This window comes from Nannizzia gypsea, genomic scaffold, assembly GCF_000150975.2.
Source record: "Nannizzia gypsea CBS 118893 supercont1.8 genomic scaffold, whole genome shotgun sequence".
Classification (NCBI taxonomy): domain Eukaryota; kingdom Fungi; phylum Ascomycota; class Eurotiomycetes; order Onygenales; family Arthrodermataceae; genus Nannizzia; species Nannizzia gypsea.
The window spans coordinates 754-25,973 of NW_003345194.1; the positions used below are offsets into that span (position 1 = coordinate 754).

Consider the following 25,220-nt stretch of genomic DNA (forward strand, 5'->3'; position numbering starts at 1 on the left):
GTTACCCATTAGGTACTTGGGTGGGTAAAAGGGTATCTCTAAACCTATCTAGGGACTAAGATAGGCTCTTAAAAACCGCCCAAATTGACCCATTCAACCACCCAAACCTATTGACCCAAGGTTTTGACCCACCTATAAGGAAGTCTAGGCGGGGCAACGGCGGGGCAACGGCTAAACTAACTACCTAGGTAGTTTTTTATCCTAATTGAAAAGGCCGTTTAATATTAAAGACAGAGAAGTGAATCAGCTCTCTCTTCCTCTCTAGAACTAGAAAATTAACAAAGATATATAGCGGGCAGACTATATATACTAAGATGGCTTCTAATCCCACTCGCCTACAACGGTCTATCGGTGGGCTTCTCGGCGCCCACGCGGGCGACTCCCTAGGCGCTACCTTTGAGTTCCAGAGCTATGCCGAAATCAAAAAGTCATATCCTACCGGCCTGCGTGAAATAGTCGGTGGTGGTATTTTCCAGTTTCCGGTCGGAGCTGCAACCGACGACACCGATATGACGCGCGGTGTCCTCCTTGCTTATTACCACCACCTTATACCTAAGGAGTCTAGGCAGCAGCAACTACTAGACGACGACTCTCAGTCAGGTAGCGCCGTTATAGACAGCCATGATGTGGTTAAGCTGGCTGCGCAGTATTTCTTGAACTGGCTGAACGGCGACTGGCCAGGTCGGCAGAAGGGCGGGCGACCAGTCGATATTGGCGGCGCGACACTGGCGGGCCTGCTAAAACTCAACGGAATAGAAAATCTGGATCAGGCCGGGGCCGGGATCGGGCAAGCGGGCAATGGGAGCCTCATGAGATGTATCCCTACAGGGATTTTCCAGGCATGCCGAGCAGAAATGATGGAGCAGTCGATGAGGATATCAGCAATCACACATAATGATGCAAGGTGTACAATCTCATGTGCGGCATATAACACGATAGTGTATGCCTTGCTACGGGAGAAGTCACCAAGAGAGGCTATAGATGAAGCTCTCCAGGCTGCGAAAAGTCTAGAGGAGAGCTGTGATCAAGATACTGGCCGTGCGGTAGAGAAGGCGATCCGTCTAGGTCTAACGTTAAGCACGGCGGATATGGCTACGAATGGGCCCAAGGAGTTGCAAGGCAAAGCAAAAGGTTATGTGCTTGAGTCTCTCTCAATTGCAGTGGCTGCCTTAATAGATACACGTCCACTAGAGGATATTTTAGTGGATGTTGTTCGGATTGGAGGTGACACGGACACAAATGCTGCTATTGCCGGAGGCCTTCTCGGAGTCCGTGATGGTGTTGATGCTATCCCCTTAAGATGGCGCGAGACGCTTCAGTTTCACCAAGAGTTTGAAAGGATTGGAAGTCTCTTAGTAGAGGCTACTAAAAATAGTTACTGTGAATAAAATAGTGTTAAATATCCACAGAGGCTAAATATTAAGATATAGAGATAAATAGTAAATAACTTTACTCCAATTTCTATATATTTTACCAAGGCTCCCCTTCCATATTCCCCAGAAGCCGGTCTCGACCAACTTCTTCTTATAGTTATTCTTGTTGTAGATATTGGGGTGGTCAGTCAGCTAATAATCAATAACGGCGCGCAATCAACACTAAGTCGGAATGTATTCTTGCATAGTATTGTAGGTTGGGAGCGCAGTAAGTGGTAGAGTTCCATAGTAAGGTCGATAATTCTCAGTTCATTCCACCAAAAACATACTTTCGAACAGCCTACAATTATATTAGCGGAGTAATAGGTATACCAAGGCTCAGTCCTCACCATACGAAGTACGTCCGGATGTTGCAGCATGCGAGCATAGACCCCTTGATACTGCTCGATAGTTTCACTAACGACTCGACTTTTAGTTGTTTGCCCATTGCATATCGCGCTCATCCTTAGCTCCATCTACGCCTGTTATCAGCAGCCCGAGACGAGGATTGATCAAGAGTGTTATCTTACCTCCTTGCGTAAAAATGGCTTCATCAAATCAGTCTCAAACCCCATATTCTCGTGACCCTCAACCAGAGCGACTCCCAGCGTCGTGGGTATGAACTCTCGAACGCCTGTGATAGCACCACCGCGGCCAGCACCGCTATTCCAACCGCCGCGACGAGAGGCTACTGCCCCTCTATCTCTACGATCATTTCCGCCTCTCGTTTGGGCTGGCAACTCCTCGGAGTCTTCTTCGTCATTTCCATGCCGCGCCTGCCTTGGCTGAGCCCTTGCTTCGACGTATTGTCGGTCTATAATTGTGACAATATGGTCGGCCATGGTGGCATCAGTGCCGATACCATTCGCGTTCATTAGTGCAAGCAGGTCTGGTTCAGTTAGATATCCAGGTGGTGACGTCTTACCTTCACCGAGAATGGCTTCAGTCGGCTCGAAGACCTCGCCTTCGATGAACGGGGGAAGTTCTTGGTTGCTCCACCGATCGTGAATGTAGACATCGAGATAGTTGCGCTCTAATATTACAAGGCCCGATGTATGGAATGTCTCCGGTCCATAGAGAATACTAATTTCGGTCTTTAACCCCTGGGCGTCTTTGCTGCAGCATGCCAGAAAGAGCCGGACGACAAACTCATGAACACGCTGCTCTTCATGTGAGAGCGTAGTTGGATTGACGAAATTGACCGGGTGGATAGGCGGGTGGGCCTTATCATTATTATGTCCGTTACGGGGCCACGAAAAGCCTCCTTGAACCAGCGCCGTTGCATAATCAGCCCAGCGCCGCCTTGCGCCCTGCTTCTGGTCGAGGCCGCGAAGGTCCATACCCCGGTCGAACCGGTCTGTCTCGGTTCTAGGATAGCTAATCCAACCTTTTTGATATAGCTTTTCTGCAAGCTGCAGAACCCTTTGACTGTCCATTCCGAAGAATCTGCTACCGCACTTCTGAAGCTCTAGGGTAGTCAACGGTAAGGGTTTCCACTTGCTCGTCGGTATGGTTTTGACCTTTTGGACCTGAGCATTCTGCGAAGTGAGACACCGCTCATAGAGAATAACAGCTGTCCTTCTGTCGAATAGATGTTTACGAGCCCAACTAAACTTCACCTTTGTCCCAGCTTTTTGATGCATCAGTTTGATGCTCCAGAATGGTTCCGGAATAAAATTCCGAACGCGCAAGTAGCGCTCGACGACGAATCCAAGCGTAGGAAACTGACAGCTCCCGTAGCTGATCAATTGAGAGGTTTCTGACAGATTGCCTCGCTGGAGTACAGGACAAAGGCTCAAAGTGAGGTGCCGGGTGAAGCTTGCGCCCACACGAAGATCGAGCTCGATACGTGCAGCTACTGCGTTGGCTTGCGCTTCGTTGAGATCGGCGGGACGATGAGCGGCGTGGATGATATGCGTTCTTTCGATATTGGAGAAATGTGCTCTTACTGTGCCGCCAGCGCGACCCAGAGCCTGGTTGCTTTGTGCTGCCACCAACCGAATCTTGGTGCCTATATGCTCACCTTCACGGTCGCAGTCGGTCCAGATAAAGAGCACGTCGGCCCGGCGAGCGTGTCGCTTGATGTTATCCGCGACAGGCTTGCTCTTGCTACCAATGAAAACCTCGATGCCAGCGTCAAAAAGCGCAGATGGGTCGCATGAAGTCCAGCTCTTGAATCGCGGCTCAAACTCGTGGCTAAGGAGGTGGCCGAGCACAGAGGTCATTATAACACTGCAGTGACCCCATTGCGGAAAGGTGTAGTCGAATTCGTAGTTCTTCACATACGGATTGCCTTGGATATTATGCTGTACGTTCATTAGCTCGACTACCTAACTTGCGGATGGCGCAGGTCTGTACTCACGGACGGTAATTACTCGATCTCCCAAGTGGTTTGCAATTGCTTTCGCAATCGATGGCTTTTCCGCAACGCATAACACCGTCCTTACCGCCATATATACTTTCCCCGAGCGACGCGTCTCCGGACGTGCGCAGGCCTAAAATGAGTAGCTATATGCGAAAATCCTAATAGCCTATCTGGTAAAAGACCAGTCGACAATGCCATAGGCACTGTCTGTAAACAGCTTTTGTATGAAGAATAATATGATTGTTAATTGTCTAAGCTAAAAATCTTCCGAGTTAAGGAGATAAAAAGATACAGTTAAGGCGTAAATAAAGTTAGTTACATAACTAGTTAATCATGGTTACATAACTGCTTAATGCTATCAGCCCGCTAGTTAACTATCTTGACGACGCTTTCATTGTTTGGAGAAACTTGATGCGGCTAACTAATAACGACGCTGCTTGATAGATAACTGGACTAGATAGAGAAATTGTGTTAAAGACGGAACGAAAGAGCTATACTTCTACCCCCCTCATATATATACTCTGTGCGCTGGATTGTGAAAGTGATAGATATTACAGGCGTTAGTCTGCCTCTAGTGCAGCTTAGCTACGCTACGGATGTGAGACTGTTGGGTGGCGTGGGAGGCATAGCCTTGAGGCCCTCCCGCTGCGCCTCGATAATCTAGTTTCTTCGAGCTTACTAACAGCCGTCGGGAGCGCGTGTTAGCACTCCTTGGATAGTTAACTACTACAGTTAACGCATAAATTACGTTCAAAAGCTGTTTATACACTTCTGAATAGCGCCGCTACCTGCTGAGACATTTGATTGAATATATATAAGTAATATGTATCGTATAAACATTAATTAGTTAATCAGCCCGATCTAGGTAGATCCCTCGATACATCGGCCTTTGTCGCCCCACCAAGAGTTTGCAACACCTCCCCACCAGCGCTTGACGTCAAGAAGGGCGTCCTTGGTCAGGAACATCCTGCAGTGGGCAGGCTCGTAGACAAACTGGCGAGGCACTCGCTTCCTATCACTGGTGAAGACGGCGTTGCGGTAATTAACACGGCCACCAGCTCCGCTATTAAGCAGGCGGGACAGCACATACTTGCCCTTATTGTACATCTCGCCGAGCTGGGTCTTCTCCAACTCATGCTGCTCGCGGGGGGTAGAATACTTCTTAATAACCAGCTCAGCAATACTCCAGAGCTCACGGAAAGTAAGGACCTGGGTGCCTTTGACACCACCAACAGCCTGCATGCGGCCCGTTCGAGGCTGTCCACCTACGGCAATAGACTTGATACCGTTACGGTTCATCAGATCGGAGAATATAGCACAAGTAGACGCACAGATACCATCAGTGACAAGGACAATATTCTCCTTCTTAAATGCCTGGGGGGCAATATGGCTGCGGTTGCCATAACCAGAGACAACAAGACCGCCGGCCTTGAGTGACATAGGGATATTGTGGAAGTCCCAGATAGCAAGGCGGCTAAAGTTGCCAGCCTCAACGGTCTCTGGGCCAAAGTAGGAGTCCCAAGATCGGTACTTCCTGCCATTAGGGTCAACGTAGGAGTTGGTATCAAAGATATCGTCTCGCATCTCCTCGGCGGCTGGGGCCTTGGGGTCGCGGGGATGCTTGAGGAGGTAGTTGACCTTAGTCCCAATGATGTCGAACTGCTCAATAGCACGGAGGTTGAAGGGGGTTTCAATCTTGCCTCTTGGGAGGAGCTGTACTTTCTGTTAGCTTTTGGATTGGTGACCTGTTCTGTTTGCCGAGTAACTTACCTGCTTGAAAGTATCGTAGCCTAGGAAGATGGTACCACCCCTATTACCGCTAACATCAACAATCAGCTTCTCCTTACCCGCCTTCCTACAGTCTTCCAAGAACTTAGTGACGGTGTAGCTGAAGTCCCACAAGGGATCGTTGTTATCAGCAGCGCCAACAAAGGATCGAAGGTTAAGCACGGCCACCTTGGAGTCCTTGCCTTCTAGGAAGTAACCAGCAGCGGCACCATCCTTGGATTCTCGCAGGGGAGTTACTGGAGGAACGGTACGCTGAGCCAAGGGGAATGGTGGCGAAGAGATTGGGCTGGCAGTGAGGAAGCGGTGATCTCGGAGCGCAGTGTACTCGTAATCCCTTAGAGCGGCAACAGTAGCTGATTGCTTGCCGGTGCAGAATTTCTCGTAGAAACCACGGCCATCCTTGACTCCGGAGAAGTCAGCAGTGGAAGTAGCGGTATGACCAAACTGTTTGGTGGTTCCGTTCTCAAAGGTAACGCTCATCCCGGTGCCTGTGTAGAGACCGCGGCTTGTGAAGAATCCACCGGTACCGCTGACCCTGGTGAGTGGAAGGTTGAAGAGCATGCCGTTGTAAAGGGCATCAGGATCCTGGAAGAATCCGCTGAAGGAGAACTTTTTCATCCACTCAGTGGCATCCTGGCCGTCAATGGTTTTGAGAGCTGATGCGTTCATCGATCGACCTTGGAGGTCATCTTAATGGACATGTTAGCTTCCATAAAGTAGCACTGAACGAAAGGAAAAAAAAAAAAAAAATAGAATTAAACATACTCAGAGAGTAGATCTTAGGCAAGTCCTTTCCGTCATTAGAAAGAGACACCAGCGAACCAATGTCAGAGCGAGTGAAGGCAAATGTGGTGATAAGATCCATTGCCAAATTAAAGTGGCCATCATGCACAGTTCTCACAAGTGCATCTAGCTCGAACTGGAATTCGAACTCATTCTTGTAGCCATTGTTAGCTGCCTTTTGGCGGATCTTTGCAAGTCCTCCCTCAAGATCAGTGCCGGGAACGGCGTAGCCTTGTGGTGGATTCTTCAGGAAATCCTTGGTTGTCTGCCAGTCCCAGAAATACTTCAAACCGTCAATTAACTGCAGGGAGTCGTTTGACTTGAATGGAACCGATGTCAGACAGGCGTACGCGAGCTCTGCAGAGACGGTAAAGTTGGGAGCTGTGGAAATGGATTAGCATGGGCTTTTTCTTAGTATCTGGTAATCTCCGAGTATATTGTTTTTTTATGTATACCGTTTGGGTTCCCCGCCTTCTGCTTCTGCTGCTCCTCCGCGACCTGGGCGCATGGCTCCGTGGCAGCAGACGCAAGACCGCTGGAAGAAAGCAAAAGGCCAATGACGGCCTTGTCGACTCGGACCATGATTCCCCGTTAAATCTTTAGCGAGGGGTTGGTTAAAAAGCGAATGTGATTTAAAGAGTGGACGATCTACACCAGGAATAAGTGTAGATTGAGATGAGCTGTCAGAAGACAATCACCGTGCGAAACCCTGCGGAACCTGGGGAATCTGGAGAATCTGGAGATCTTGGAGAAAATGGGGACCCAACTGCTTCTTAAATACCCAGGTTGCCGGTCTAGCCAGCTCCTCAATCCCTTAGCACGAGCAAGGCGTCGGGGACTATAGAAAGGGAGTCTCCCGGAAGAATAGAGGAGTACTCCGCATGCTAAAACCTAGCTTTGGAGGAGGATCCCAAGGTCGTGGAGGATAGCGCAAGGGTAGGCGAGGATTCTTCAATCACGAATATCCCGCAGATGATGAATAAACATTTTCAGCGGGATTGGAGATAAAAGGTCAGGGGTGAGGCCTGGTTATCTTCCACAAGGGGGTATCTCCTCCGGACAGCCCACCCCCAGGGCCGAAGCGAGCTCACAACCCCATATTATTCCGTGATATTGGATCAAGATCACCAGGTACCTGTGGGGACCACTGACGGATATCAACCTCCAACCTAGCAGATATCAAATATGATTATATTTCCGCTGTGGTGAGCGAACCGTGGAAATAGCCTGCGAAGATCTCAATTTCCGCCCAGGGAAAGGCGTTTCCTCAGAATGCCCGAACTGCAGGCAGGAAAGAAAGTTACCATCCACCACGGACACGACGAACACGGGCAGCTGTATTGGCCAGGGACTGTTCCTGCGAGGGGACCCCTGGACGGCCAGGTTCTCGAGATGAATCCGTTTCTGCACAATCGATAAAAAAAAGAGGTGACCGGCGACCTTTCTGTCCAGCGGGGAGTGGGGAGATAAGGACGGGTTGTTAGTAATATAAAGGCCTGTCACATCGTATTGATGGTGTGGAATTAGTTAACTAGCCGGGGTTCGATGGTGCTAGAACAGAGTCGAAAGATGCCGACTCCAGGTACAAGGACAATTCTGGAAAGCTTCTTCACCTCGAGAGAAACCTTGAATGGCATCGTCCTCGTGTTCTGAATGGTTTAAATCGGCCTTGAGGTTGATTGTTCCCTGCATCCTTTTATGCGATAATCAGGGCAAATCTAATATTGGCCTTTGGCTCCGGCGGAATGTTCGTCGTAACCCACTGATACGGCGACGCCGCGGAAAACTCCTTGAAGTGGCCTAGTTAACTAGCTACGGAGCCTAATATCTTAGCCGATCCAAGAAAAATCTCTCTTCATAAGGGTCCGCTTTATTCCAAAATACAAGAGAGTAGGCGTTGATACTATTTGTTTATAACACTACCAAGGTCGCAGCGAGAGCGGTAGCGACAGCAACCATGTAGAGTGACGGCTAAATCCTCCTCATCATAATAATATATTAATCCTTTGGAGATGGATGGTCTGACCGGAAGCAAGACAGTTGCGTAGAGGATAACTCTGCAAAGCAAGGTAACGCAGACTTGTAGATAGATTCATAGTACGTATTTGAGTGTAAAGGTTTTTATGTTCGAGAGTGCGAGCCGGGCCTTCGATATTATCGCTTGGTGAATAGTTAACTACCTAGTTATAAAAGCAAAGAGGCGCTGCTATAACTATGGAGTGCTCCGTACTCCTGTTAATAACAATCATTTTCCATACTCATATATGTCTCGATATGTCTCGAACACTTGCAAGTAAATAGCCGACATCCTTGTAAATAGGGCGCAGCGGAGCTTTTTTTTACCTCCAAGCTCACGTCAACTTGTAGCCATGGCCTAATCGTGGCCTAAGGGAGACGTTTTAGTTATCAAGACCACGATAAGGGTATCTCGACGGGGTATCTCGGAGGACTCGGGATGAACCTGTTCGTTTGGATTCGTCTGGAGGTTTAAATCTACATCGTTGATGGCAACCATATTCCTGCAAGGAGTCATCGACAGACCTTCCCACAGCTTACGGCGTATGCTCTCTCTTTCCGCCCTCGGTTTGCCTAAGTGTGAACTTTTCAAGACCTTCGACCGCCAAAAATAATGTTTCTCTATAGCATGGCTTAGTCACCCAGACGTGACGTTCCCATTGGCTCTTTTCCCATTGAGTTTAGCTCAAGATATGCTGAGTCAGCTGTCGATCCCCTGTTTTCGCAGCGCTCTAGTACGCCAGGTGTTATCATAGAATATACAGAGTATGTACCCATCCATATACCAGAGATGTCAGTGAGATATATATATCCATGAGCAAAGAGGATTCCGCAGGCTTGGCCCGCGATGGCGATGCTCTAAAATAGAGATACCTATGTTCTGTTCTGCACACACTAACCACAGCTTACACACAGCACACAGTTCCCGTTCTCTTCGTTCATATCTAATGTGAGGGCTACGATTCTCCTCCTCACAGCACTTCAACATGCCGAAACCGACCGGAAGCCGCCCGACTCGTCTCTTTGGTGGTAGCCTCTGCACTGCCGTCCCAACGACCTTCAGCCCCGACTACTCCTACTACACCAGCTCGGCCGCATAGTGGTAGTTGGAACATGCCAATGCCGCTAAGCTCTGCGGGAGCGGCTGGTATAACGGGTTACTTTCGCTGCCTACCCTTAACGTAACCCTATATCTATAGCGGGTGCCATTCCGAAGCACAATAACATATAGCCGGCACTCCCACAATGGCGGCCCCAAACGTTGGCGCGGAACTGGCGGCTGCCTTGACGAACACATTGTTACAAATGGTCAGGATTTCTATAGTTGCATTAACTACCTACCTAGGTACTTAGTAGTTAATAACTCGCTAGTTATCTGAATAGTGTCATTAACCTTGGAAGTCGCTGATAATATTAAAGTTCAGTGCACCTTCTTGCATTTCTTTTTTCTGTTTAAATATTCGAGAAGTCGCAGCATTGCACGCGAAGACTTCCAATGAAAAGATACGAAGGCGTCACACAGCAACGCTATTTCCGTACCTGGAGTCAACCCCGATGGCCACCTCTCTTCAGCCTCTGTTTCAAACACCATTAACCGTACCCAGAGCGGGGTCACGACAACTGCCAGAACCGGAGTTGCAGACAGAACCGGAACAGGTTCAGAGTTAGGGTCAGAATCTAAGGCTTCTGTAGCTTCTGAGCCGCCTTATACCTGACGAACTTGCCGCGATATTCCTCGATTGCTATACTCTCTCTTACAACTTACAACGTTACACTACGATATTGCAGACTTGAAGATGCCCCGTCCTGGAGGATGGCCGAAGATTACACCTGAGGTCATTGGTAATGTCAAGCCCTACTATGCCATTGAGCTCCTTCGCCGTCTTCCCTATTTAGCAGCGAGGCGCATGTCCCCCCTCGAAGCTCATAGACTATGATCTATCTCACATCCTCGCTATAAAATTCCTAGTTAAGCTCAAGTCAGACTTCGACGTCTCATTCCAGGGAGTTATAAACAGAGTGTCGCTATCATCCGCCATATCAGCACCCGTTGAAATCCTTAATATCGTGGCTGACCGGGCGGCAACCTATCCGCGGCCCTTATTTCACGGCTGTAGTTAAACTTACGAGATACTAGGGGTAAAGGAGCAGGCAAGGCAGGTGAAAGACGTGTTCTATACTACGCCGCCGCATATGGGAAATATCGGCATTTACACAGAACCAATCAGCTAAATACTTAACTTAAGACGAAAAACTAGATACTAAATCTTTACTATAAAGTGAAATAGCAATCATTTCGTGTGTTTGCAACTGGATGGTTAAGGTTAAATATAAACTGATCCCATGATAGTCTATCGGCGACTCGCTATCACATCAAGAATAAGCTTAAACTGGGAAGAGTGATGGTTTTGGACGACCCCGAAGAATTTTTAGTGCATCTCCAATGGGCCCAGTCGATGGTATATCATTTCGACAGAGTGGGAATGCCATAAGTTGGTCCAAGTTTTCTGACTCAGGAGGCGGAGCGCGAATTGGATGACCCTCTGCCCACATTAGGATTCTATTCCGAGCGAAATAAATTGCGAGTTCGATGTTAAAGGTATGAATATTTCGCATAGTGAAGGCGTCTCGCTTCTTAATTGCCTGCAGATACATATCTGCTTCTGTAAGATTATGATCTCGGGTAAAGAAGCCGTGGCCGTCGGAGATCAAGCGACTATTGGCATCCGTGTACGAGAATGCGATAGCCGTCGAGCTTTTACTTTAAGAGCGCGGATATACACTGGGGCATCTGCTCGTCGGGCTAGATTGTTTTGGCTCCCTTTCTTGTCGGCTTTGCTAATCTTATATTGGGTTTGGTTTTTTCGGGCTGCTTTGTTGGCCTCACTTGAAGGTAAGTCGCAGGTAAGTGTACCCATACGAACGACAGTATCGTGGATATTTGCCTTCGCCCCTTTTTATCAGGCTTCGAATGTAGTTTATCATCGCTTGTCCAGTCACCGAAGACTTTTTCCAAAAACGTATTGATTTCTGTGGGTATCACAGGTTCATCTGGTAATGGGTATCCTTGATCGCATATACGTAAGACTCCAGGATATGTTGGACCACGAGGGACAAAAAGGCCTAATGCCCCAAGGATACCTTGGGTAATGAGGGTGAGTTGTAGCTAAAGTGGACTATTCCAACAGGATATGCACTTCCTCACTTGAGAGTGAAGCAGGGGTCTTGTACTTCTTTGGTGCCATTAGAGCGATAAACGGTTCGTTTTCTACCATTAGGCAGGGTAGCAGGTATTCTTTACTATAATATATAACTCCTTGTTATTTTCTTGTAGAGTTTAAAACTGCGGATAGAAAAAAGCTTACCTGTCTGGAAGTGTACTGGAGAGCAATGTAGATGGTATAAGGAGGTTCTGGAAGCTGTGGTTTTTTCAGCCCTAGCTTGAGGTTAACCGAGTTGAAGTTGCTGGTGAAATTATAACGTTAGGTAACTCTTTAAATAATGCTGACATATGTACGGAGTATTCACCCAACATCCGTATTCACCCACAGTGGCTAACTAGTTAAGCAACCGTAGGTAGCTATCTTTAAGACTCGACGGTATGTACCCCCACGAAGAACCGAGTTATATACCTTATTCACTGTATCAGTGTACTCTACATTGCTGAATATGTCATTCGGCGGTGTGATTCTTCCTTGCAGCCACATACAGGTTACCGGGTTTTCTGCACTACAAACAACCCAAAGTAGTTAAACAAGAAAGCGGCTAGTTAACTAATTAACTAGTTACCTATTAACTAACTACCCAGGTAACTAGCTAGTTATCAAGGACGGCAACATGCCACCCCTAGTCAACCGGTTAATAGATACTCTCTTTCGTTGATGGAGGCGTAATAATGTAGAAAACGATACCCTTATGCCTGATGGTCAGTAGCCGTCTCTCTTGGCAGGCAACCATCTCTTGTGGCACTGCGCTTGGAGAATGAATCATGCGCCTGTGCAACCAACATCTTGGCCATGCAGATTTGCAGCCTAATTGGCTGGTTGTCCGCAGATTCCGCGGCATTTTGTTGGATAAAGGATGTCAGTGCGACACGTACCAGGAGCAGGCAGGCTGGTCGCAATCCAGGGTACCAAGTACACCATCCAAGGCTGCCATTCCCTCGCTAATCGGCCGAAAATGGGGAAGCTGGCATGTTGAAGCCATCGATCGGATGTCAGTGACTTGGAAACAGTTGGGTGACTCCTAGGTAGTTAGTTATTTTAACTAATAACTAGCTGCCTGTTTGCGTTTTAGTTACGGAGTATACTAACTAACTAACTAGCGCCATTTCCCACGGCCGAAACGAAGCTGGCAATGTAACTCTCTATGGGCTCTCAAGCCGGCAGAGACACTTGCACATATGCATGTTATACCAGGATGCGCCTCATACTCGGACAAAATAGGGCAGTCGATAAGCCGGAAATACCTGCTGTCATAAGTGGCGTACTCAAGTGTGTTCGGTCAAGCCAGGGGGACGCAGTTGAGAGCTAGAAGACTGAGGCGATGCGGCTACCAATTGGTCCCGTTGGCGATCCCAACCAGGGCTCAATCGATCGATGGCCAGAGATAATGCAGCTAGCCATGCAGTGAGACTCCGTGGCCATCATGCACGATTCCCTTTACTCCGGAATGAGGGGACGACTGCTCGCCTGTCACACGATGGGTGAGGATGGCTTTTCAGGAAGAGCCGTCTTATCGTTGGCTACGAAATATTTATATGAAAACTACCTCACCCTTTCTATAAAATAGTTATGCGACGGCCTATCTCCGTCAAAGAATGCTTGTGTTATGAGAGGGAGGACAGGCCTGTGTCAAAGTGAAAATCTGTCCGTCGAGATGCCGTCACTCAGGACGCCGTCCCCACTGCGCCTCGTCACTAAGCCCCAGAGCTCCGGCAGAGAAGTGCATCGGCTGGATCCGAATGGGGAGGTCACTCTTTTGATGACCCGGTTTGTGCAATATACTGACGATGGCTCAAACTGTCAAGACCCCGAGGACTCATGCGAGATGGAAGCTAATAGTCCACACGAAGAAGGTAGCTCTTCAATGTCGTCGTCTTTTCCTTGGTCTAGCTACATGAAGCTAACAAAGATAGAAATCTCCATATGCGTCTCTTCCAGACACCTGATTCTAGCTTCGCCTGTCTTTCGTGCAATGCTTGAGCATAGGTTTGGTGAAAGCCAGGCCCTGCGTGCGGTGGGCAGTGTTGAGATCCCTCTTCCCGACGATGACCCGGATGCCTTTCTGATCGTTTTGAACATTATCCACGGCCACCTACGTCAAGTCCCGCTGCAGGTCGACCTTCAGATGCTGACCCAGCTCGCTATCCTTGTGGACAAGTACGAGCTGCATGAGCGTACCGAAGTATTTGCAGGCTTTTGGTTCGGTAATCTGATACCTAATATCCCCAACTGCTATACGGACGATATTCCTTTTTGGACATGCGTCTGCTGGGTCTTTAACAAGCCAGAGGAGTTCAAAAGAGTTACTAGGCTGATTTTGAGGCATGGACGAGGTACCTTGACCTTCAAGGAGCTGCCCGTGCCGTCATTTGTTGCTGGTGAGCGGCTACTCCTGATATGTAACTAACTAACCTAGCTGTAACGAATGCCCTGGCTGACTGGTGGACTGTGATAGATGCAATCAATAGCCGGCGAGAGGAGGCTATAAGGCGAATAATGTCTTCTCTTATCGATCATCTTGATGATTACCTGGATAATGAACATTGTAGCTTCGAGTGTGACGCATTGATGGTTGGTGCTCTGACAAAACGTCTGCGCGCCTTTAATATCCTACCAAATCGCCCAAAGTCACCTTATACAGGCCTCAGCCTTCAGGACTTCAGTCATCGGTTTCGTCATGGCATGTATTTTCCAGCTGCCCAGAGGACGAGCACCTTTTTCTACAGTCACTCGAAGTGTGCAATCCCATCCATTGATCGTATGCTAGCAGAGTGCGAAAAACTATCAGATGGCCTAGATATGGCAGACTATAAGACTGCCTTGACGTTAGCGCTGTGATTTCTGCTGAAAGACACGCCCAAGCTTGAGGGCGAGGATTTTACGATAGACTGTATAGTAATGTACAGAAGCATGATACCTCAATATTATATGCCTTTTGGCCTTGGGGACGTTGTTCTACTCGACATGGGTAATTAAAGAGTATTATTACCGTCCGTATCAAGTGATGATCATGATTGATGAGCTGCAACCCGAATACCTACAATGTTGATGCAAGAAATTTCATCTAGAACAATTTAGAAGTTAGGAACATGGAATAATCATTCTATCTATCTCTCATGATGCTCTATGCCTCTGTAGTAGTTAGGTCGTCTTGTGCTTGATATAGTTTACGGCCACATACAGTGCCGGTCTATAATAACGCTCATCAGATACAAATCGTCAAGGGATAACAATCTAGTTGTTATCGCGCTTCTGTGCAGCGATTACACCATCCAGCGTCGTCTTTCCCTCAAGGAGCTCTTTAGTAGTGGATAAGATGGTAGACCAGTCCTCGAAAGTAGTGTACGGGATATCATCCCGTTTACATATAATTGTCAGGTCTGTAGTGTAACCAAGGCAATCAATATTCAATATCCGTTACCATCAACCCGTGAGAAGTGTAGATACGTACCGTGGCCTTTCTTAGCGAAGAGAAGATCCGTCTGACGAGCAGCAGAGATATCTGACACCCCGTCTCCGGCATAAAGGAGGATTGGGCGCTCTGACTTGGGTATTGCGGCGTATGGGCGAATTTCCAAAGACTTGTCGTGGCCAAAGTGGCTATTTACGCGTAAGTATCGAGCACCGGCCAAGAGAGTCATTGGAAGAAACAAGATAAACACACCTATCGTCATGGAAGTCAATCTGCCATCCGCCGTTGGAGTTGATATCTTTTCCGTCTCTGCTGGCAACCTGGTTGGCAACGATCTGGATGTTCTCAGGCTCGTGTCCGAGCAGCTTCACAAAGAGAGCATGGATAATCGGAACCATGCCGGATGAAAGTACAACAACGGGAACGTTGTTCTCCTTGGCCCACCTGTAAAATGCGGTGAAGTGCGGATCGAGGGTGACTCTCTGGCAGAGAAAGTCGACACATTCATTAAAGGGGGTATCAATGCTATCAAGCATCTCCCGGAAGCCATCCCTAATTTTTCAGAGACAAGGTAGTCAGCAAGCAGATCGAGGGGCTTCGTCTTTGGGCTGAAGGGAGGTGGCATTGAGAGAGTACCGGAAAGTCATCCTGCCCTCAAGGATAGCGGCATTTCTTGCACTTCGTTCGATGGCGCCAAACCCGAGGTGGTCGGTCTAGAAGGGTTCCGTCAGCCAATGTCCAGGAGAGTAGTCAAGTAGTAAAAAACAGCAAAACCAAGAATATATGTTATTACCAAGTGGTCATTGCCTGCAAGTGGAATTTCACAGTTAGACTCGCATCTCTCCTTCTCCCCTCAAACGATCACGCAAAGCATACTATCTTGCAGCGTGATGGTGCCGTCAAAATCGGTGAAGAAGATGACCTTTGGCTCGCTCTTCATAGCGGGCAGTGAGCCGAGAGAACCCATCGTGGCCGTAGCAGCGCAATCGACGCTATCGAAGTTATCGCAACCGCCGTGGTTGACGCCTTTAGCACAGTTGATTGTAGCGGTGGGCCTTGCAAGGGGGGTTTAGTGGGATGTCTGCCGGTCTTTATATATCCACCACGAGGATCGCCGGTCAGTGAGTTTAACAAACACCATCCTGCTCTGGTTTTCCACCAAGCGCCGCTACCTGTTACCTATACAGACATGAATATCGGCAGATACATGCCCTCACACGCAACATTTGCCCTCGACACTGCACAATCACCCGCGACTGGCTCGTCAGGTTGGGCAGCGTCTCCGAGGACGTCAGAAGGGCGACCGAAGTACCAGGTACTTGAATTTTGGTGGCGTCGTGCGGCAAAAGCAATGTTCCCGTGACCTGCGGCTCTTTTCGTTCGGCTGGGATGGCGCTTCTTGGCGCTTGTTCCGCTTCCCTTTTTGCCTTTTTTCAACGTCAAACGTCAAACTTCCGACCACCGTCGACTCCAGCTTCATCTTTCACCCACGTCAAAAACACGACTTTGCCTGCAAGCAGCAGAAGCCCGGAATCAGTGGTGAGCGAGTCTGGTTACTCGCCTGCAGCATTCTCGACATCGTTACTGCGATGTGCTGACCACGAGACAAGAGTCACATTACCAGCTAGCACTGCAAGCAACGTCGATAAGGACAGACATCAACGTCAACACCAACATCGACTCCTCCTTCTGCTCCTCCTCCCAGTCTCCCACAACTGCGGATGGCGGGTTGACGGGTGAGCTGTGTGTATGACTTACTTATGGCCAAGCGAAGTGCTCTCTCTTCTCTCGACCAGTCTGGACAGCCCGCTGAGAAGAAGGCTGCTACAGAGGCCTCGTCTTCAAGGTAAGTTCCGGAACATTTTCAGTCTCCATCTTCACTTTCCGTGCTCCTTTTATATTGCCATTCCTACTTCCCCTTCTTCCCTTTCTTCTCATTCTTCTCATCATCTTCGTCTCTTCCTTATACCCTTTATCTGACATATTATTTTTTACATTATCTTCTTTTCATCTTGGGTAGTCGTTTCCCTTTGATCTTTCCCCCTCTGCCCAGAACCCCTTCTCTTCTATGCATCAGTCCCTAGAAGTCACACTCACGCCATGGAACGCAGAGTTACTCGATCTGCCGCCAGAATTGCTGCCAGCAGTGCTACCAGCGTGCCGGAGTCCACCTTGCCGCCTAACCCCCCACAAACCCGGAAACGAAAGGCTCCTTCTCGTCGTGAGGTAGCTCGGGCTGATCCCGAGGTCCCTCCATCGCCGCAGCCCAGCTCGCGCTCGAAGCGCCAGAAGTTGACACCTGCTGGCCATCAGCCTGCCCCCCGGCAAGGTACTCGACAGTCTGCAGGCATGTCTCAGCCTATGTACGCGGATATACCTGTTCTTTACTCTACTTATTTATGAGTTAGGCAAGATTAGTTTTGGTATAATTTCTAACGTCATCGTGGCGCAGATCCCCTGGAGAGTCGGAGGAGAGATCGAAGTCTGTCACCGCTTCATCCTCATCCTCAAAAACCCGGACCAGTCGAAACAGAAAGTCTACAAGAGGTCTGCAAGCTATCCTACTTTCCCTTAAATCACATATTATTATTACGTCTTTCATGTTGACACTTTCGTCGCTTTAAGATGCCTCCCAACATGTTTCCCCGCCGCGTCGACAGAAAAAGAGAGGTAAACGAGATACCGATGTTGAAATGAAAGACGGAGATGAGGAACGCAAGGAGAAAGCACTTGACAAAGATGAAGAGGAAACCTCCCTAGCCAGCGATAGCCATGAGGAAACCAACCAGATGGATGCCGCTGAGGATGATGATCATGACCTGTTTCGTAGCGGTATCTTTGGGGCAGGGGGCCATTTTGGTCTTCAGAGTACTCTGCGTGCTCTCAGCGGGATGATGTCGGGCATGTCCTCTCGCCTCCGGGATATCCTATCGAATTTGAAGACAAAGGAAGATCCTTCCGTCCAGTTAATTGCATTGCAGGAACTATCAGACCTTCTCTTAGTTTCGAACGAGGACAACCTCGCTGGTCATTTCTCCCCAGACCCTTATGTGCACGAGCTCGTAAATCTGATGCAGCCTAATGACTTTGGAGAAGAAAACCCTGAAATAATGCTGTTAGCTTGCCGGTGTCTAGCTAACATGATGGAGGCTATTCGAGGCTCCGCCGGCAGTGTTGTTCAGGGGGGTGCTGTGCCAATTCTCTGCCAGAAGCTGCTGGATATACAATTCATTGACCTAGCTGAGCAAGCTTTAAGTGTACGTCCTATTCACAAAAAAAAGGGGGGGCTGGAAGAGGGGAGGGAAGAAAACCCCCCCTTTGCATGCATCATCAAGTACTGACTAACAAGCCTCAATACTAGACTCTAGCAAAGATATCCGTGGACTTCCCTGCTTCCATTGTCCGGGAAGGCGGACTAACGGCCTGTCTCACATATCTTGATTTTTTTCCTACAAGCACACAGCGTACGGCTGTTACAACAGCTGCAAATTGCTGCCGTAACGTACCGCAGGACTCCTTTCCCGTCGTGAAAGATGTCATGCCCATACTACTAAATGTCCTCTCGAGTAGCGACCAGAAGGTGGTTGAGCAGGGCTGTCTATGCGTTTGCCGTGTGGTAGAGAGCTTCCGATACAAACCAGAGCAGCTGGAGGAATTAATTGAGCCGGATCTGTTACGAGCTGTGCTTCGACTACTCCTCCCCGGCACGACAAACTTGATCGGGCCCCATATCCACACATACTTCCTCCGCATCCTGGGAATAATCTGCAAGTCAAGCCCTCGCCTGTCTGTTGAGCTTCTGAGAATGAATATAGTAGATACTTTGTATCAAATTCTCACGGGAGTTTCACCCCCTTCGGACGACGGTACTGGACCACTCAAGTCTGATACTGTGCATATTATGCAAGCCTTGATACACCGCCCGCGCGAACAAGTTTACGAAACACTCAACATTGTCTATGAGCTCCTTCCTGCCTCGTCAAAAGGATCAGTTGTTCTCCTGGATGATCAGCTCCGTTTCACGCTTGGCGACGGTCCTCTACCGCCCTCTACCACCCCTAAAATCAAAGCAATGAGTGACAGGCGACTGGAGTTGTTGAAACAATGCAAGCCAGAAATCAAACGATTCGCTACAATCCTCCTACCGACACTTACAGATGTCTACTCTAGTACGGTGAACTTGAGAGTCAGGCAAAAGGTACTGTTGGCACAACTAAAGATGGTCCAAGCCCTTGATGTCAACATTATAGAAGAAGCCCTGCGGTCTGTGCCATATGCGTCCTTTTTGGCTGGTATACTCTCTCAAAAAGATCACGTATCCCTCGTTGCGCTCGCCTTGCAATGTGCAGAACTCTTATATGAACGACTGCGGGACATTTATCAGTATCAATTCCATCGTGAGGGCGTCATAACCGAAATCAAAGAATTAGCTACTGTATCAGTATTGGATAAAACCAATAAACTAACTGACCAAAGGCCCAATTCAACTCCTGAATTGAAACAACATCTTTCCTACGCAGATGGCATGAAAGACGGCCATGGTCACGATAGCGGGCATGAACATGATATTCAGGATGACATTCACGATCATGAAGACGAGAGTAATGATGAGGATGATTTCAATGGTGACTATCCTGACGACCCGGAGCACCATGGCGAACATGAACATGACGAAGCTTCAGACAGCGAAGCATCCTCGATTGTGCACCCCCCTACCCAACCACTTGACACTACTCTCCAAGATCTTATAACAACCGGCGCAAAACATTTTCTGCACCTCTATGAAGAGAACAAGACTGCCGGTATGCATGAAAAGGCGGAGGTTGTCCTAGCCACCCTCCGTGGTCTCACCAAGAAAATCGAGGCTTGCTATAAAGCTCCTGCTACTGAAAACCAGGGCTTCAAACTCTTCTCTGAACTTGCAGCCTACTTTGATCAAGATGCCCTTAACAATATCACGAGCTATGAGCTTTTGAATTCCGGCATTATTCGTGTTCTTGTTGATGTCATTGAGAATTCAAAAGGTAAGTAGCTCCTTTCGAGCGTTACACTGCAGACGCTATCTTTTATCTAACGATACTGATACATTCTTATATAGGTCAAGCAGGTGCAGACTTTCTGAAGGCATTCAAGGCTTCCCAGCCAACCGTAAAGCCCGGGTCCGAACGCAAAACTGCATTTGGTGCCTTTATCCACCAACTTCAAGACCTACTGAGTCGTACTGAGAACTTTGAGGTTGTTACTGTCCACCACAATGCATTTGACAATAGAAGTACCCTATCCATGCTGTCAAAGCAAATTCGGCTCCGATTGGTAGCCGAGGAGGGCTCAAATATCCCCAAGCCATATAAGAACATGATGGTTTCTATTCATGCCATCGCAAATTTTAAGACACTAGATGATTATCTTCGCCCAAGAATAAGCCTTTCTGAGCGCCCACGCCACTCTAGGCACCGCGACCCAACCTTCCCAAATCATCATGGCGACGCCAATCCGCAAAATCCTGAATCAGCGAGTAGGGAAAGCGACACTGGATCGCCCCATTTGTCTGATTTCCCCTCTTATCGATTGCCGACTGGGCGAGACAGCTCCAATGGAACCAGCTCCAAGGGAGCAAACAAAGGAAGATCAACTCGCCCGTCAACACTCCAGGATTCTGGCGATGGAGTGCGTGAAGGGACTGGACGTAGACGCTCTGCTCGGCACCAGCCTCCACCACCGCCTATGGAAAGTGATGATACTGATGGGCCGTTAGAGTGCGCTGATGATCCAAACGGTAGCGACGAAGGAGAAGACGACGACGAAGGAGATACCCTTGATACGATTGTGGACGATATTGAGGATGATCTGTCGGAAGATGACGTTCCTGACCCCTCAGCCGTCAATATGGAGGTTGCATCTACAGGCAAGGTGACGGCGAGGAAGGAAGATGGCACGAGAGTTTCCACCCCCTCCCAGTCTACTCCCGTAGCCAAGTCATCTGCATCTTCCCTCGCTCGGTCAAGCCCCCAATCTTTCGGTAGATCGCTTTCCATGGCCGGGAGGTCCTTCACATCTTATGCCGCTGCAATGCTGGCCATGCCGCAGGACTGGCATATTGAATTTAGTGTGAATGGAAAAGCCATAACAAACGATACTACTATCTACCGTGCAGTGCAATGCAGTTGTGCCAATGATAGTAGCTCGCCCGCGAGAAACGTCTGGTCAACTGTCCACACTGTCCATTTCAAGCGAGCTCCGGGGCCACCACCACCGCCAGAACTAGCAATATTTACTCCCACCTCATCAAATGTATCCGTCATGATTGACGATGTAGACATGCCGGAATCCCTCAATAACGTTCCAACAACGGCCTCGATTCTCCGACTTCTTCGAGCCTTGCACGATCTAAATTCTCAGTCAGATGATGAATTAGCAAACGACAGTGATGTGATCGGAATTGTTCCAGAACCAGAACCCCCTTCACATTTTATCAATACGAAACTGACCGCGAAACTTAACCGGCAGTTAGAGGAGCCTTTGATAGTGGCAAGCAGTTGTTTGCCAAGCTGGAGTGAAGACCTTGGCCGCCATTTCGCCTTCCTCTTCCCATTCGAAACGCGACATCTCTTCTTACAATCCACATCTTTTGGCTACTCTAGGTCCATGGTTCGCTGGCAAGGCGCACAGTCTAACGATGATGGCCAGCGAGAGCGCCGTAGAGATGATCGCGCCTACAGCGGCAGGCTTCAGAGACAAAAGGTGCGAATCTCGCGGACACGCATCCTGGAGTCAGCTATGAAGGTTCTTGAGCTATACGGTTCCTCGCCAAGTATCCTGGAAATTGAATACTTTGAGGAGGTTGGGACAGGGCTGGGGCCTACTTTGGAGTTTTATTCTACGGTCTCAAAGGAGTTTTCCAAGAGAAAATTGAAATTGTGGAGAGACTCAGATGCCAGTAATGATGGAGAATACGTCCATAATAAACTAGGACTATTCCCGGCACCGATGAGCCAAGACCAAGTTACACAGGAGGCGGGAAAGAAGCAGCTGCAGTACTTCAAAGCTCTAGGCAAATTTGTTGCTCGCTCCATGCTGGACTCGCGTATTATCGACATTGGATTTAACCCATTATTCTTCAGTGTCGGTCGAGGAGCATACACAACGAAAGCCCCGTCTATTGGCTCTGTGAAACGAGTAGATGCGGAGCTTGCAAATTCTTTGAAATTCTTGAAGAAATTCGCCGACAAGGCAGCTGCTATCGAAGTAGACACTTCTCTATCCACCGCCGAAGCCGCTAGTGCGATGGAGAAATTCGAGGTCGACGACACGAAACTTGCAGACCTCGGCCTTGATTTTACATTGCCTGGATACCCTCATATCAAATTAATACCTAACGGCCAGAACATACCCATTACCATGTCAAATGTCGACCTGTATATCAACAAGATTATCGATATGACCCTTGGAAGTGGCATAAAGCCACAGCTTGATGCATTTGCTGCAGGCTTTTCCCAAGTATTCTTATATTCATCACTTAAAACCTTTACTCCTGACGAACTGGTGATGCTTTTTGGCCAGGTCGATGAAGACTGGTCCATCGAAAGTAAGTCACCCTCTCCCATAAACGGCAGGCAGTTTGTCCAGGGTTATCACTGACTTTTTCTTCTGCTAGCTCTTATGGACTCTATCAAGGCTGACCATGGGTTCAACATGGACAGCAGGAGTGTTCGAAACTTACTTGCAACCTTGAGTGAGTTTAACCTCCAGCAGCGCCGCGACTTTTTGCAGTTCGTCACTGGAAGTCCCAAACTCCCTATTGGTGGTAAGTGACTATTAAACCCCGTAACAACCCTTTTGCTCACCGCTTGCTTTTCCGCTCAATGCAACTGACTATGGCAACTTCAACACAGGCTTCAAGGGCCTCACGCCAATGTTCACCGTAGTCTGTCGGCCAAGTGAGCCGCCATACACCCCAGACGACTATCTCCCCAGTGTCATGACCTGTGTGAACTACTTGAAACTGCCGGACTACTCCTCTGCCGAGGTTCTCCTCAACAAACTCAGCATAGCAATGCGCGAGGGACAAGGCGCATTCCACCTTTCCTAAATGAACGAACGACCTTCGACACACCCTTCATTACATGGAACTTAGCTCACCTTACTTGTTCCTGGAAACAGCATTGAAGTCAATAATACTCCCGTATCACCGTAATCAAACCACAACTCTTCACGGAAGTTTTTTCTTCTTTTTTTTTTTCTTTTTTTTTTTGATTAGAGCATTACACCACTGCCACTACTACTACCACTTGCAAGAAAATGACCTTCACCGGCTCCGACACAAAAATGGAATGAATGGGATGGGCCCAGACGCGAAATGTTATGCATTTGAAATTGACATGATATCAGAAATGACGGCGGATGCAAGCGGCGTTCTAAAACAGAAAATAAATAACTCGATTGATGATTTTGTCCTTGTATCTTTAGGCCAGATCTTTAAATACATTAATTGAGACGTTCCTACTACAATGCATTATATCTCTAGCCGTTCTTCCCAGCCAATTATCTAACGAAAAAGCGAGGAACTAACAGTTGATAGTCGATTCCCTTAAGGCTGTGATGTTGACCGGTTAGCTACCTGCCTGTTAACCAGTATTTCCTGGGGTATTTTCTAAGATGCTGCACGCTTGTCAGAGTCTTTGCCCTTCCCGCCTTTGCAGTCCCTAAAATCCCCGGCAGGTTTAGACTTGAGTGTGACACTACAACTGATTGAGCCTGCATCCGGATGCTTCATTTGATCGGTAACTACTTTTCCGCACAACTTCGATTATCAAGACGTTTGATCTTCATTCACTAAAGGCCGAGGCCTCATACTCCATAACTAGCCATTAGATCTTCTTGTGCCGCCTTTTTCTTGAGGTAGGAATTTGCCATCTATCATCATGACGGAGTACTTCTTGTATACGAATCAGTGCGAAACCATCTGTAGTTAGGCTAGGTACTACCTTAAGCTCACTAGTTATTTAGTTAACTACTACCCGTGATTACACCAAGGCTTACCACCCTGGTTAAGTCACCCACTCATTTTTCGCGGGTGACTCCTAGTTTAAGTGGAAGGATAGCTCAACGGAAATATTTCAATTTTAGATATACTACTTGAGTTATTTCTTACTATTAAACTATCTATATATAAAAGACACCTAATACTAATCTAATATAAAAAAGTAAGCTTATAAGAAGTAGTAGGGAGATAATAATCTATCTTTTAAGAATATCTAAGAATATCTATAAGAATACTTATTTAGTCTTTTATAATACTAGTTATAATATATCTTTTAAAGACTTAATAAATTAATAGATAGTAAGTTTAATACCCTAGATATAGGGCTAGATAGTTAGATTTAATAGTTAGTTAGGTGTTATTGTAATATATTGATTCTTATTAAAATATTCCCGTTGAGCTGTCCTTCCACTTAAACTGGGAGTCACCCGCGAAAAATGAGTGGGTGACTCCACCAGGGTGGTAAGCCTTGGTGAGATCACGGGTAGTTAAGTTGCAGGTTCTTATCTTATCGCGAAGCCTGGTCAGTAAGGTAACTACAGATGGTTTCGAATTGTCGAGCAGACGAACAACCACCAAATCTCGGGGTTTGATAGTGTCCACCAAATTCGGGGTTTGATAGTGTCCTTCGCGGTGAAACGCATATTAGACCTTGCTCAACTTTGTCTGTTTCCCTAAGCCTATCCTCCGGTTAGTTAACTAGTTAGTTAGTTACGGTTGCGACTCTAGAAAGCCGCAATGGACGAGTTTGCGCAAACCCGCGGCGTCGACGACCTGTTCGATGACGATGTAATACCCGTTACATCGCACCCTCAGCCAGTTCATGAACCAGTTGACGAGCCCGAGCCCAAGACACACCCCTCTACACAGTCAAAGGAGGAGCCGGTAGACTCGATCAGGCCGTCGTCGCAGGCGGAGCCAACCGTGCCTCCGAAACAAGAGGTGGCGGCGCCATCGCAACACCGCAAACGAGGCGGGACGAGTCGAGCAAGAGGGAGAGGCAGCGGATTTTCTCGCAGGTCGAAACCTGATACACCTAGATCCCCCGGGAAGTCTGGTGATTCCTCGTCGTTGCACCCTGTTGCGACGGAGAAACTCACCCAGCCTCAGCCTCCCAACGACGATGCAGAACCCCAAGAACAACAAGCCGAGAAAGGATCGCCCGCTGATACCTCGAAGG

At 48.1% G+C, this 25,220-nt stretch overlaps 10 protein-coding genes across 10 annotated transcripts in view; 5 read left to right on the forward strand and 5 right to left on the reverse strand.

The window, feature by feature from the left end:
• Positions 1 to 314: 314 nt before the first annotated feature.
• On the forward strand, positions 315 to 1,388 carry MGYG_07838 (ADP-ribosylglycohydrolase; the record flags this gene model as incomplete). Its single annotated transcript, XM_003169620.1, has 1 exon — positions 315 to 1,388. The coding sequence occupies one exon, from the start codon at positions 315 to 317 to the stop codon at positions 1,386 to 1,388; it is 1,074 nt and encodes a 357-aa protein (XP_003169668.1).
• A 289-nt stretch (positions 1,389 to 1,677) lies between these two features.
• MGYG_07839 (hypothetical protein) lies at positions 1,678 to 3,865 on the reverse strand (the record flags this gene model as incomplete). Its single annotated transcript, XM_003169621.1, has 4 exons — positions 1,678 to 1,713; positions 1,763 to 1,888; positions 1,943 to 3,705; positions 3,775 to 3,865. The coding sequence occupies 4 exons, from the start codon at positions 3,863 to 3,865 to the stop codon at positions 1,678 to 1,680; spliced, it is 2,016 nt and encodes a 671-aa protein (XP_003169669.1).
• Positions 3,866 to 4,638: 773 nt separating this feature from the next.
• On the reverse strand, positions 4,639 to 6,930 carry MGYG_07840 (peptidase S41 family protein; the record flags this gene model as incomplete). Its single annotated transcript, XM_003169622.1, has 4 exons — positions 4,639 to 5,490; positions 5,548 to 6,254; positions 6,331 to 6,729; positions 6,804 to 6,930. The coding sequence occupies 4 exons, from the start codon at positions 6,928 to 6,930 to the stop codon at positions 4,639 to 4,641; spliced, it is 2,085 nt and encodes a 694-aa protein (XP_003169670.1).
• A 1,792-nt stretch (positions 6,931 to 8,722) lies between these two features.
• MGYG_09172 (hypothetical protein) lies at positions 8,723 to 9,661 on the reverse strand (the record flags this gene model as incomplete). The annotated part of the gene is given in 4 exon segments (XM_003169623.1): positions 8,723 to 8,867; positions 8,905 to 8,985; positions 9,340 to 9,508; positions 9,526 to 9,661. 4 exon segments carry the CDS (start codon positions 9,659 to 9,661, stop codon positions 8,723 to 8,725), a joined length of 531 nt encoding a protein of 176 aa, XP_003169671.1.
• A 1,088-nt stretch (positions 9,662 to 10,749) lies between these two features.
• MGYG_09173 (hypothetical protein) lies at positions 10,750 to 11,282 on the reverse strand (the record flags this gene model as incomplete). The annotated part of the gene is made up of 2 exons (XM_003169624.1): positions 10,750 to 11,007; positions 11,127 to 11,282. 2 exons carry the CDS (start codon positions 11,280 to 11,282, stop codon positions 10,750 to 10,752), a joined length of 414 nt encoding a protein of 137 aa, XP_003169672.1.
• A 1,070-nt stretch (positions 11,283 to 12,352) lies between these two features.
• On the forward strand, positions 12,353 to 12,809 carry MGYG_07841 (hypothetical protein; the record flags this gene model as incomplete). Its single annotated transcript, XM_003169625.1, has 2 exons — positions 12,353 to 12,579; positions 12,689 to 12,809. The coding sequence occupies 2 exons, from the start codon at positions 12,353 to 12,355 to the stop codon at positions 12,807 to 12,809; spliced, it is 348 nt and encodes a 115-aa protein (XP_003169673.1).
• A 433-nt stretch (positions 12,810 to 13,242) lies between these two features.
• On the forward strand, positions 13,243 to 14,426 carry MGYG_07842 (hypothetical protein; the record flags this gene model as incomplete). The annotated part of the gene is made up of 3 exons (XM_003169626.1): positions 13,243 to 13,441; positions 13,502 to 13,966; positions 14,044 to 14,426. 3 exons carry the CDS (start codon positions 13,243 to 13,245, stop codon positions 14,424 to 14,426), a joined length of 1,047 nt encoding a protein of 348 aa, XP_003169674.1.
• Positions 14,427 to 14,822: 396 nt separating this feature from the next.
• Positions 14,823 to 15,967, reverse strand: MGYG_07843 (hypothetical protein; the record flags this gene model as incomplete). The annotated part of the gene is made up of 6 exons (XM_003169627.1): positions 14,823 to 14,968; positions 15,040 to 15,188; positions 15,253 to 15,552; positions 15,637 to 15,713; positions 15,794 to 15,807; positions 15,877 to 15,967. The coding sequence occupies 6 exons, from the start codon at positions 15,965 to 15,967 to the stop codon at positions 14,823 to 14,825; spliced, it is 777 nt and encodes a 258-aa protein (XP_003169675.1).
• A 793-nt stretch (positions 15,968 to 16,760) lies between these two features.
• On the forward strand, positions 16,761 to 23,089 carry MGYG_07844 (serine/threonine protein kinase; the record flags this gene model as incomplete). Its single annotated transcript, XM_003169628.1, has 8 exons — positions 16,761 to 16,846; positions 17,088 to 17,363; positions 17,453 to 17,547; positions 17,626 to 18,257; positions 18,362 to 20,024; positions 20,099 to 22,585; positions 22,655 to 22,804; positions 22,893 to 23,089. The coding sequence occupies 8 exons, from the start codon at positions 16,761 to 16,763 to the stop codon at positions 23,087 to 23,089; spliced, it is 5,586 nt and encodes a 1,861-aa protein (XP_003169676.1).
• Positions 23,090 to 24,778: 1,689 nt separating this feature from the next.
• MGYG_09174 (hypothetical protein) overlaps positions 24,779 to 25,220 on the forward strand; it is a gene marked incomplete at both ends in the record, with an annotated part of 1,281 nt that continues 839 nt past the window's right edge. The window contains one exon of the mRNA XM_003169629.1: positions 24,779 to 25,097. Coding sequence (XP_003169677.1) covers positions 24,779 to 25,097 — 319 coding nt within the window. The remainder of the gene's footprint in view (positions 25,098 to 25,220) is intronic.